This window comes from Hemiscyllium ocellatum, chromosome 12, assembly GCF_020745735.1.
Source record: "Hemiscyllium ocellatum isolate sHemOce1 chromosome 12, sHemOce1.pat.X.cur, whole genome shotgun sequence".
Taxonomy (NCBI): Eukaryota; Metazoa; Chordata; class Chondrichthyes; order Orectolobiformes; family Hemiscylliidae; genus Hemiscyllium; species Hemiscyllium ocellatum.
The window spans coordinates 70,637,480-70,651,276 of NC_083412.1; the positions used below are offsets into that span (position 1 = coordinate 70,637,480).

The 13,797-nt window shown below is 40.1% G+C and overlaps 1 protein-coding gene across 1 annotated transcript in view; it reads left to right on the plus strand.

The window, feature by feature from the left end:
- Nucleotides 1-13,797, plus strand: part of impg2a (interphotoreceptor matrix proteoglycan 2a) — an 83,131-nt gene that overhangs the window by 61,937 nt on the left and 7,397 nt on the right. The window contains exons 14-15 of the mRNA XM_060832817.1: nucleotides 3,302-3,512; nucleotides 12,311-12,499. Coding sequence (XP_060688800.1) covers nucleotides 3,302-3,512; nucleotides 12,311-12,499 — 400 coding nt within the window. The remainder of the gene's footprint in view (nucleotides 1-3,301; nucleotides 3,513-12,310; nucleotides 12,500-13,797) is intronic.

The window sequence follows — 13,797 nt, forward strand, 5'->3', positions numbered from 1 at the left end:
ATTGTTGAGAAGATGTCAGTGTTGCAATGGTAAAGGATCAGGTTTGTAGGGGTGCAGATGGTTCTGGAACACTAGTCTTCCGTACTGTTGGCAAATGTTATCAGGGCATGTGGCCTTGGAGTTTCCAGTCTTCAATCATTTTTGATATCACCCAGGGAAGATCAAATTGGTTATAGACACACTTTTGTAATGCTGGGGACCACAGGAAGAGGCTGAGGTGGTTTGTATACTTGGTACTTTTGGCTGAAAGTGATTGACAGTCACTTTGGCTACATGTGTTACTGAGTAAGTAATGGTGGAAATATTTGAATATTCAGCCACCATCTTCCAATTGTTCTTCAACCTGCTATAGAAGCATGTTGTTAAACTTGACAGGGTTCAGAAAAGATTTACAAGGACATTGCCAGGGTTGAAAGGTTTGAGCTATAGGGAGGGGCTTTTCTCCCTGGAGTTTTGGAGGCTGAGGAGGGTTACCTTTATAGAGGTTTATAAAATCATGAGGGGGCGTGGATAGGGTGAATAGCCAAGGTCTTTTTCCCAGGGTAGGGGGGTCCAAAGCTAGAGGGCATAGGTTTAAGATGAGAGGATAAAGATTTAAAAGGGATCTGAGGGGCAACGTTTTCACACAGAGGATGGTGCGAGTATGGAATGAGTTGCAGAGGAAGTAGTGGAGCTGGTACAATTACAGCATTTAAAGGGTATCTGGATGGATACATGAATAGATGAGTTTAGAGGGATATGGGCCAAATGCTGGCAATTGAGTCTAGATCAGTTTAGGATATAAGTTCAGTGCGGATGAGTTGGATTGAAGGGTCTGTTTCCATGCTGTCTAACTCCAGTACTCTATATGGTGATGGCACCAAGGATTCAAGGGGTTCAAAAGTTTAGAAAAAGGTGAAAGGAATAAACCTGTCAATAATGGTCAGTCATCTGGTACTAACACATTGGTATTAATTATATAGGCACAATGAATGATGAGGTAATGCAAAGGGAGTTCAGGAAGTTAGATAATATGTTGAAAAGCAGGACCTCTGTGGTTGTAATCCTGGGATTACTCCCTGTGCTATGTACCAGTGAGGTTAGGCATAGAAAGAGAGTACAGTTAAGTACATGATTAAAGAGCTGATGAAGGAGAAAAGGCTTCAGGTATATGGATCATTGGGATGTCTTCCAGGGCGGGTTTTTCAAGAAGGACAGGTTGCACCTAAAATGGAAGTCCTCCACCAATGTCCTTGCAGGTTTGCTTATGTTACTCGTGAAGGTTTAAACTAGCAGGGCAGACAGATAGGAACCAGAGCAGTGGGTCTGCAAGTGAAATGACCAAGAAGGAGTTAGAGACCAAGACCTGTAAGACGAAGAGGAAGAACATACATTGGGAGAGGTTCCTGAACATGATTGGCGATCTGAGGTGAATTTGTTTAACTGTGAGGAGTATACTAGGTCAGGCAGATTAATTTAGAGCTTATATTACGCTGTAGCAATGATGTTATAGCTATAACCGTGACTTGCTTGGGAGAGGGACAAGGCTGGCAGCTTAAAATTCTGGGATTTAGATATTTCAGGTGTGATATAGAGGAATATAAAAGAAGTGGGCAAGTTGCATTACTGTTAAGGGAGAATATCCCAGCTATACTCAGGGAGGGCATTTGAGAGGGCTCATCCAGCAATGCCTTGTGGGTAGTGTTCAACATTAGGAAGATGCAATCACTTTGTTGGGATTGTACTGCAGGCCTCCTAACAGTCAGCTGATGATAGAGGAACAGACATTTAGTCAGATTATGGAAAAATGTAAAACATTACGGTTGTCAAAATAAATGTATTTATTTTCTCTTATATTGACTAAAACTCAGAGTGCCAAGGGCTTGGAAGGAGTAGGGAATTCGTTAGGTGTATCCAGGATGGCTTCTTGAAGCAATATGTAAGTAGTCCAACTAGGGAAGGGGCCATACTGGATTTAGTATTGGGGAATGAGCCTGGTTAGGTGATTGAAGTTTCAGTGGTGGAGCATTTCGGGAACAGTGACCATAATTCTGTAAGTTTTAAGTTACTTATGGATAAGGAAAAGAGTAGTCCTCAGATTAAAATACTAAATCAGGGCAAGGCTAACTATGACAACATTAGGCAGGAACTGCGGAATGCAGATTAGTGGGGCGGTTCTTTGAGGATGAATCTACATCTGTCATATGGGATTCTTTTAAAGGCCATGTGATTAGAGTTCAGGACCAGCATATTCCTGTGAAAATGAAGGTTAAGAATGGTAATATTCGCGAACCTTGGATGACAGGAGAAATTGTGAGGTGAAAGTGAGGACTAGAGATTAGAGTTGAGAGTGTGGGGAGGGAGGAGGGGCTGGAATAACACAACAGGTCAGGCAGCATCCAAAGAGCAGGAGAATTGACATTTCGGGCAAAGCCCTTCGTCAGGAATAAGAAGAAATGTGAGCTTAGTCAAAAAGAAAAAGGAGGCATACATAAGGTTTAGGAAACTGAAGACAGACAGAGCCCTCAACGAATGCAAAGATAGCAGGAAAGAATTTAAACAAGGAGTTAGGAGTCCTAAAAGGGCCAGGAAATGTCCTGGGCAACCAGAATTAGAGTAAGTCCCAAGGTGTTTATGTTGATTTTGTTGGTCGGAGAACTTTTAAAGATGATAATTCAAGACAACATTAGTAAGAATAACACCAGCAAATGTTTATGCTGCTTTTAAACATGCTGAATATCCTAAGGCTTTTAAAAAATTTGCTCATGGGATGGTGGGCGTTGCTGGCTGGGCCACTATTTATTGCTTGTCCCTAGTCACCCTTGAGAAGGTGGTGGTGAGCTACTTTCTTGAACTGCTACTGTCCATTTGGTGTAGGTGGACCTACAAATCCATTCACAAGGGAGTTTCAATGACCCTGAAGGAATGGTGATATATTTCCAAGTTGGATGGATTGTGACTTGGAATGGGACTTGCATGTGATGATTAGATTAGGTTAGATTACTTAGTGTGGAAACAGGCTCTTTGTCCCAACAAGTCCTCACCGACCCACCGAAGTGCGACCCACCGAAACGCAACCCACCCCAGACCCATTCCCCTACATTTACCCCCTTCACCTAACACTACGGGCATTTAGTATGGCCAATTCACCTAACCTGCACATTTTTGGACTGTGGGAGGAAACCGAATGTTGGAGATAATTCCTGGATGGTGTGCACATTGTATTTTCCATTGTGTATTTAATGAACCCCATTTTGTACCATGTACTGTCTATTTGTAACAGGAATTGTAACTAATACACAGCTGTGCCTTGTGATTTCAGGTAATGGGGCTGACCCATGCAAGTTTCAAGCCTGCAATGAACATTCTGAATGCTTGGTGAATCACTGGACAGGAGAATCAGAATGTATCTGTAATGCTGGGTATATGAGTGTGGATGACTTACCCTGTCAAAGTATTTGTGATATAGACACAGACTTCTGTCTTAATGATGGCAAATGTGATATAATTCCAGGCCAAGGAGCAATCTGCAGGTATGTTCCAGTTGACTTAGTTAAACAAAATAACAATTCTTATATCATATTCAGATAACCTGAACAAGCATCGTATTTAAGTTATTGCATAATTTGTTTTGTAGTACAGAATCTGCAAGTCAGATCAGCTGTTCTCTCTTTTCACATCTTCCAACAAATTTATTGCGGGTTGTTCCTTGTTCAGATATTCAGATTTTCAATTGTGTAAATAAATTGCTAAGTATGATTTTCATCATAACTGTATCTACTAAGAAAAGATTGTTTTTCATATTATCAATGATAATATATGCACCTGTATATTTTTTCAAATCTCCATTTAAGGTAATCTGAGTTCAGAAAAATAATGTTATTTTTGGTAACCTGGTTAAAAACATTGAAGATTTTGAACTCAAAGTTTAACTCTCTATTAGACATGGGAGTAAGACATACCCATCTCCCATATCATGAAGCTTTACTGAAATTTTAATTCAAACATCCAATTTGTGAACATTTGATCCTGGTGACTGAATGAGAAAATAAGAGTCAGCAATGTTGTGCTTTCATTAATGATAATTGTCTGAAATCCCTTTACACCCAACATGGCATTTAATGACTATAATTATTCAAAATATCAATGATCAAGTTTGATAGTTCAATGCTTGTAAAAAATGTCTGATCACGAACGTAGAAAACATATTAACAACAAGATTCTGCAAAGTGCTGACAAGCTCAACATTAGTCAAATATATTTTTGATAGGAGAGAACATCAAAATTCAACATCGATATATTCATGGGAGATACACAGTGATGTTGCTAAGGAATTGCCCGATGAGGCATTGAGGAAGTTAATGCTGTTAAGGAAGCAGTGCTTTGCTTGAACTGTAAGAGAATGCAGCACTTAGTGCAGCACAATTAGGCACTGTCTTGTTGCACATTATATTGTATGGTAGCTTGTGTAAAAAGAATGTAACAGCTGTGTATGTCTCCAAGTTCCATAAGAGTTGTGTTGTGGAACATCAAATGAATTTTCAAGCCATATAGCCCCCAGGCAGACAGGGAGGTATTTTGCTTCAAAAAATCATTGCAGGCAATGGAAGGATTCTGAATTTCCATAAAAGTCCAGTGTTCTACATTAATAGAGATGGCAGTGATCTCCATGTAACAGCTTTTTGGTGGCACTATTCACAATATAGCCCTATACATGAGGCAATGCAAGTTATTCTGAATGCACTGAGTTCCCAGTTACTACAGCAACAGGGTCCATCAGTTAATTGTAGATGGATGTCTTTTGCATCTATGCTATTTGACAGTTGATAATGCAGCCATTCACCAAGATTATTTCCAAACTAAGGAGATCCATTTCAAAATACGATACAGCATTCATACCATTAACACGGGAAAGTTCAGAACACTAAGAAGGACAGAGATGACAACATAAAGCATACAACAGTACACAATTTAAGAAATGTGTTTTATTTTTTCACAGATGTGAAAAATGTATTTTGGTGGAAGAAACACAGAAAGGCAATACAAGTACAATGGTACAACTTTGAGGGGATCACCGGAGTACACAATGTCTACATTATTATAAAAGAAGAATAGAATATAAAAGCAAGGGATTAATGCTACCCCTCTAAACCATTGATCAGAATACATTTGGGGTATTGTGATCATTTGTGTGCACCGTATTTAAGGTGAATGCAATGGAGATTTATTAGAAGGATGCCAATAATGAGGGATTTCGAATATGAGGAAAGATTAGAGAAATTGGGCTTATTCTCCTTGAAATAGAGAAGGTTAAGAGGTGATCTTATTGAAGTGTTCAAAATTATGAAGAACTTTGACAAGATAAAGAAGAACACTCTGTTTCTATTAGTTAGGATGTCAGTAAGTAGGGCTTACAATTTCAAGATTGTCAGCAAGACAGCTGGGAGAGAGATGAGGAGAAATCTCTTTGTACAGGCAGTTGTTAGGATTTGGATTGTGCTGCCGGAGGGAGTAGTGGAGAAGAATTCCATAGGCGCTTTCAAAAGAGAACTGGATATCTATCTGAATGTGATGAATTTAAGGCTGGAGAATGGAACTAGCTGTGTAGTGCTGTCAGAAGTCAAATGGCCTCTTTGTGTACTGTAAAAGTCTATGATTCCATAATTCTAACATTGTCTTGTAGTTTGTTTTTAGTACTTTCTTTGCAAATTGCACAGATAACATACCCATTGTGCAAAAGTCAAACACAGGGTTGCAAGCTGAGATGCAAAATGTTCATATTACAGAGGAGGAAGTGCTAGATGTCACAAAGCGCGTAAAGATGGATAAATCCCCAGGACCTGATCAGGTGTACTCTAGAACTCGGTGGGAAGCTAGAAAAGTGATTGCTGGGTCTCTTTCTGAGATATTTGTATCATCGATAGTCATAGGTAAGATGCCTGAAGACTGGAGATTTGCAAATGTGATGCCACTGTTTAAGAAGGGTGGTAAGAACAAGCCAGGGAACTATAGACCAGTGAACCTGACGTGGGTGGTGGGCAAGTTGTTGGAGGGAATCCTGATGTACATGTATATGGAAAGTCAAGGACTGATTAGGGATAGTCAACATGGCTTTGTGTGTTGGAAATCATGTCTCACAAACTTTATTGAGTTTTTTGAAGAAGTAACAAAGGATTGATGAGGGAAGAGTGGTAGATGTGATCTATATGGATTTCAGTAAGGCATTCGACAAGGTTCCCCATTGGAGACTGATTAGCAAGGTTAGACCTCATGGAATACAGGGAGAACTAGCCATTTGGATACAGAACTGGCTCAAAGATAGATGGTGGTAGTGACCAGTGGAGTGCCACAAGGATCAGTGCTAGGTCTACTACTTTTTGTCATTAATATGTATTATTTGGATGCAAGCACAAGAGGTATAGTTAGTAAGTTTGCAGATGATGCCAAAATTGGAGGTGTAGCGGACAGCACAGAAGGTTACCTCAGATTACAACAGGATCTTGATCAGATGGACCAATGGGCAGAGAAGTGGCAGATGGAATTTAATTCAGATAAATGTGAGGTGTTGCATTTTGGGAAAGCAAATCTAGCAGGGCTTATATACTTAATGGTAAGGTCCTAGGGAATGCTGCTGAACAAAGAGACCTTGGAGAGCAGGTGCATAGCTCCTTGAAAGTGGAGTTGCAGGTAGAAAGGATAGTGAAGAAGGCGTTTGGTATGCTTTCCTTTATTGGTCAGAATATTGAGTACAGGAGTCGGGAGGTCATGCTGCGGCTGTACAGGACATTGGTTAGGCCACTGTTGGAATATTACGTGCAGTTCTGGTCTCCTTTCTATCGGAAAGGTGTTGTGAAACTTGAAAGGGTTCAGAAAAGATTTACAAGGATGTTGCCAGGGTTGGAGGATCTGAGCTACAGGGAGAGGCTGAACAGGCTGGGGCTGTTTTCTCTGGAGTGTCGGAGGCTGAGGGGTGACCTTACAGAGGTTTACAAAATTATGAGGGGCATGGACAGGATAAATAGGCAAAGTCTTTTCTCTGGGGTTGGGGAGTCCAGAACTAGAGGGCATAGGTTTCAGGTGAGAGGGGAAAGATATAAAAGTTGCCCTGAGGGGCAACTTTTTCACGCAGAGGGTGGTACCCATATAGAATGAGCTGCCAGAGGAAGTGGTGGAGGCTGGTACAATTGCAACATTTAAGAGGCATTTGGATGGGTATATGAATAGGAAGGGTTTGGAAGGGTACGGGCCTAGATGGGACTAGATTGGGTTGGGATATCTTGTCAGCATGGACGTGTTGGACCGAAGGGTCTGTTTCCATGCTGTACATCTCTATGACTCTATGTCCTTCCATGATCTAAAAGCACTCTGATATAAACGTCAGGGGTATTGAAAACAATCACTGACATTTTGGACAACTGGAGCCCTATGTTGTCAGTCACAGCAGACAGCCTGAATCTCCTCACTACTGCAGCTATATATTGAATTTTCTGTTGCTGTGCTCACCAAATTCAGGTCAATCATTTTTTAAACTTTGACTCCACAGTTGTGGAGTTCTGCATGAATTCCACATTACAATTTTGTAATATCATCGGGCTTGTTTTTTCACTGGTTTGCTCTACTTTTGGTGAAAATGCATACTCACTTGTTGAATGGTGACGTGTTTAGTGCTAGTTTTCACCAAGTATGTAGTCATTCTTGACTAATGTCTATTTCTAGATTCTGAACAAGAAAATTATGAATTCCCAACCTGGATTCTTGTTCAAGCTTTCGTGAATGTCATGAAGTGGAATAGTTGAGTTTCTTGGTGTGATTATAACAATAGAGTATTTATTATGAGCTTAGACTGTGGAAGGCCAGGAATGCGTGTGTATCTTTGGTCCTTACATCAAACTTCACGCCCTCTCTTTAGTAACAGTCTGCACGTTTTATTGAAGTAAAAAGAGAAAGTGCTTGTGTACTCAGCAAGCATCAGTGGAGAGGGAAACAGAGTTAAAACTTCAGGTCAAGACCATTTCAGGAGAATTGTGAGAAATTGGTGATATGTACAGGTAATATGTTTTCAGCAAGGGCTGGGTGGAGCAAGACAGAAGAGATTGAATGGCAGAAGATAGTCTTACACAGCCAAGGGAAATGGTGGTGGGGCAAGAAAAGTCAGTTGTGCCTCGAGCAGGAATGCTCCTGTTTGAAATCAAAAATATGAGAAATAAAAGGATTAAAAAAAGGCAAATAAAATTAAACAAATTGGGGTTGTGGACTGAAATGTTGAACACAGTAAAGTGCCTAGTCAAAAGATTAGGAATTGAAAAATTTGCTTAAGGATCAGAACCAAGAATCTTGACTCTTTTTTGCTTGACTGTCATGAAATGAATTATTGTGCAATGCTCTGAGCGTTGTAGCTTCACAGGAAAGGATTGATTGTTACAACTCCCATAGCACATATATCTCACACATAAAGAATTTGACAACAGGGATTACATCTGATAACCTTGTTGAAGATTCAAGACTGAGAGCCACTAAGCAAAGAAATATTCTTATAAGTCTTTCTTGCATGTTCTTCTCGCTTTGTGGATAAATTTAGTAAGATTTTATTCAGAATGATGTAATTTTTAATGTAACAAGCTATGACTGCTATCTTTAATGAATGAGGGAACAGAATGGTTTTGTGGCTGTTGGTAGCTTAACCTACCCGAGTAACTGAAACTGATTTTTGTCGGATTGTCATTTAATTAATCATATTTTTGCATATTGCTAATTTTATAGCCAGCAGCTATAAAATTCTGGGAGGCACGGTGGTTAGCACTGCTGCCTCACTGTGCCTGAGACCTGGGTTCAATTTCCGACTCAGGCGACTGACTGTGTGGAGTTTGCACGTTCTCCCCGTGTCTGAGTGGGTTTCCTCCGGGTGCTCCGGTTTCTTCCCACAGTCCAAACATGTGCGGGTCAGGTGAATTGGCCATGCTAAATTGCCCGTAGTGTTAGGTAAGGGGTAAATGTAGGGGTATGGGTGGGTTGCGCTTCGGCGGGTCGGTGTGGACTTGTTGGGCCGAAGGGCCTGTTTCCACACTTTAAGTAATCTAATCTAATCAGCTACTTGAATTAATCATCATTTTTGCTCTGGATTTGAATGTTATTGAAGTATGACATTATGCATATGTGCAAGATTTTTAACTACTCAGTCTTATTCAAACAATGAGTGTGTAGTGACAGCAATAGAACACTGTGATGCAAATATGTGTTAACATATAACCTTTAGTTTAGAGGTTGAGGTACTTAATATATGTTAAATGGCAAAACCTGATTTAGAAACTGGCAATAACCCTGCAGTGAATGCAATTCAAACAGTCTTGGAGTTTGTTAGACTGAAACATTGGTGCCATGTTGACAAAGTTAATAATTAGAAAGATAAGATCAGAAACAGCAGGAATGCTTACTTAGCTAAAGAATAGGAGACATGACATTGCAGTTATTCTAAATAAAGAATATAATGTTTAGTGGAAAGAATTAAGGAAAATTTTGGAATTGAATGGCAGTTAGATTCGTAGAGACATATATCATGGAAACAAGCCCTTTTGTCCAAGTCATCCATTCGGGCCAGTTATCCTAAATTACGTTAGTCCAATTTGTTAAGTTACATTTTACCTGTGAGATCGTAGCATGTCACATTGCCGTGGAGATAGGTAGAGTTGAGTTCTTTGTTTTAGAGTAATTTTCTGTGACAGTTGACAGGATGGGTTGAGATAAGCAGTGGAAACACCGTGTCAGCATAGAGTCTTTTTTCAGCTTATAACTCTTAAGAGTCAAGAGCTAAGGCTAGAGCCAAAGTAGAGTGACCCAGCCTTTGAAAGGAGCTGGTATAAGACAAAGTTGGAAAGGGGAAAAACAACTCGAAAACTTGTTTAGCTGGAAGCAAAAGGCATAAATCGACAGTAATCCTCTGTGAAAGGCAGCTAACCTTTTTACAGTAGGAGTTCTGGAAGTAATCAACTTGGTTGCAGTTTGAAAGCAAGGACATTTTCTGATTTTTAACCTCTGTGCAGGAGCCACAAGGGAAGTCTGTACTTGAGCTATTGAATACAGAATCATAAGATCAGCATGAAATCGGAAGGTCAAGACCGAAAGCCTCCTTAAAACTTATACCATGGCAAACAGCTGTAACACTGAAAAAAAATTAATCCAGAGCGTGGTGATGTTCTTTTTGACTTGGTCCCAGGAAATTTGAATGAACTATAAAGATTTCATGACATATCTTGTTTTGGTTAACAAAATGTGAAATCCTATAGCATGGTTCATTCAGTAAATTTCTAAGTGGGTTTGGATTTCTTCTTTAAGTGCAAATGGTTCCTCACAGGATTGTAAGAATGAGCTCTGCAGTTCCTCCCTGAACATTTTTGATGCTTTACCTCTCTCCTGCCCCTTTAATTTGCTCCTTAAACCCTACCTCCTTTGATTAAACTTTTAGTCACCTATCCCAATATCTCCTTATGTAGCATAATGCCAAATTTCTTCCAATAGTATTTCTGTGAAACACATTGGAATAGTTTATTACATTTAAAATTACTACACAAATGAAATTGCAGTTATTACTGAGTCTGATAATTTGAGAAAAGTGAATTAAAATCAATTTAAAAAATTAATTCAGTGATGCAGGTAATTCTGTTTTGACTGTTTGTTAAGTCAGCTCTCTTAAAGCTTTTGTGGTGCAGTGGTAGTGTCCCTGCCTCTGAGCCAGGAAGCCTGAGTTCAAGTCCCAGCTATACCAAAGGTGTGTAATACCATCTCTGAACAGGTTGATTAAAATATCTAAGTCATCTCTTATGCTTTCAGGGAGGTGACTTCAGAAGCCTCAGTGATATCATTGTTTCTGATAAAGGGTCTACACAAAGATATTAACTGATTTTTCATCCTTCCAGCTGTTGAGTAGCCTGTTGTGTAATTCAATTATTTCTGTTCTTATTTAAAACTGCTGGCTTGGAACTTAACATCCTTTTATCTTAAAACAGAAGTGGTCTGACATTCAGCTAAACTAATGATAAATCTTTTGACTAATAATAATAAAAAAAAAGTGTAGATGACGGAAATATGAAATTGAGAGAGAAGGCGGTGGAATAGCTCAACAGGTCTGGCAGCTTCTGCAGAGAGAAAAGCAGAATTAATGTTTTGAGATCAGAATATCTGTCAAATTACTGTATTGTCTGATAATGCTGAAATATTATCCATACATAGAAAATATCACAAAATAGTTTATTGCTGCATTCCTGTATTTTTACTTTTATTTGTATTTTTATTCCTGTATGTTTATTGCTGTTAATACTAAGCAATCTTAACTCACTAGGTAAGTTGGCCGGCAGTTAAGATTGTTTTATAGGATATACCAGCTGTTTTAACTCTGATTTTAACCTATTCTTCTGAGTAAGCAAGAAGGAAATTGGCCAAAGCCACATGCCAAAAAGCAGAACACCCTCCATCAATGTCATTAGGTCCAAACTTTTGTTTTAATCAAAAGTCTTTGTAGGAAACATGGTGAATTTTCAGTCAGCTGAACCTAGGGGGAAGAGGAGTCAAGACCAGAAGATGTCCAATAAAGCATTTTCATTTGACTTTCATGTTGGGGTCAGAGGAGCAGGAAGGTTTTTGTGAAGGAACCTACTGGTCTCTCATTCACACCACCCCATCTTCTGCTAAAGTAGCAAATGTTGCATCAATTGAGTGTGTATCTGTGCATGTTATAGTTGTGATTAAGATACTATCTAGGGAAAAGGTTAGAGAATATATTTTTAAAAAAGTAAAATTCCAGCAGTCCTGAAGATATGTCATAACACATCCAAAGAGCTGACTGAAAATAATTCATAACAACTGGTTTCTACCCGGGAGGAGTTTGATCTGTGAAAGGGTAAATTAGTCTGCACTTGTGCTGTATCAAATACTGTCATCCAAAATGGAACACTGGTCAACACCATCTTTCCCAGATGCATGTTTATCAGATGAACACCGACTCCCCAAAATCTGTCCTCTCCTCCCAAATTCCTATTTCTCTGGAAACACCATTTACTCAATATATTTAAATGTTGGCAATCATTTCTTGGCACTGGTCTTGTATCAATGGGTTTCCTCACAGTGACCTGCTCGATGTGGTCAGAAACCTAACTGAGGCTGTGGAAATCTGGCCACCAATGTTCTGCTTTCATGCTATTAAAGGATGTAATCCCACCTGCCTCAAGTACTGCCTTTTGGTTTGCTCTTATGGTAGGAGATAAACATTGTCTATTGTGCCCAAACAATAAATTGTTAGTATTCAAATCTAGATGTAACAATTTTTTTTCCCTCTTGGTAGGTGTCGTGTGGGTGAAAATTGGTGGTACAGAGGAGAGCATTGTGAGGAGTATGTCTCTGAAACTCTTGTGGTGGCCATTGCTTTTGCTTCAGTGGCTGGGTTCCTTTTGGTAGCTTCTGCTGTGATCTTCTGCATAGCCAGAACTCTTCGTGCTCAATATGCCAAAGGTGTCCCGCAACAATCTACAGAGTGAGTAACAGCATAAACAGATGTATTAAAAACTAATGGAAGGAATGCCTGTCCTGACTCTTCAAAGGTGGACATAACAGAGACCTGACTCAAAGAAAGGAAGGTCCTGGAGTTAAATATTCCTGGATCCAAGGTCATAGAGTCATAGAGTCATAGAGATGTACAGCATGGAGGCAGACCCTTCGGTCCAACCTATCCATGCTGACCAGATATCCCAACCCAATCTAGTCCCACTTGCCAGCACCCAGCCCATATCCCTCCAAACCCTTCCTATTCATATACCCATCCAAATGCCTCTTAAATGTTGCAATTGTACCAGCCTCCATCACTTCCTCTGGCAGATCATTCCACACGCGTACTGTCCTCTGTGTGAAAAGGTTGCCCCTTATGTCTCTTTTATATCTTTCCCCTCTCACCTTAAATCTATGCCCTCTAGTTCTGGACTCCCCAACCCCAGGGAAAAGACTTTGCCTATTTACCCTAACCATGCCCCTCATAATTTTGTAAACTTCTATGAGGTCACCCCTCAGCCTCTGATGCTCCAGCGAAAACAGCCCCAGCCTGTTCAGCTTCACTATAGCTCAAATCCTCTAACCCTGGCAACATCCTTGTAAATCATTTCAGAACCCTTTCAGGTTTCACAACATCTCTCCGATAGAGAGGAGACCAGAATCGCACGTAATATTCCAACAGTGGCTTACCCAAAGTCCTGTACAGCTGCAACATGACCTCCCAACTCCTATACTCAATACTCTGGCCAATAAAGGAAGCATACCAAACACCTTCATCACTATCCTATCTACCTGCAACTCCACTTTTAAGGAGCTATGCACCTGCACTCCAAGGTCTCTTTGTTCAGCAACACTCCCTAGGACCTTACCATTAATTGTATAAGTCCTGCTAAGATTTGCTTTCCCAAAATGCAGCACCTCGCATTTATCTGAATTAAACCCCATCTGCCACTTCTCAGCCCATTGGCCCATTTGGTCCAAATCCTGTTGTAATCTGAGGTAACCTTCTTTGCTGTCCACTACACCTCCGAGTTTGGTGTCATCTGCAAACTTACTAACTTACCTTTTATGCTTGCAACTAAATTATTTATGTAAATGACCAAAAGTAGAGGAGCCAGCACCGATCCTTAACCCTCCACCACCACCCTCTGTCTTCTACCTTTGAGCCAGTTCAGTATCCAAATGACTAGTTCTCCCTGTATTCCATGAGATCTAACCTTGCTAATCAGTCTCCCTTGGGGAACCCTGTCGGACGCCTTACTGAAGTCCACATTGATCACATGTACC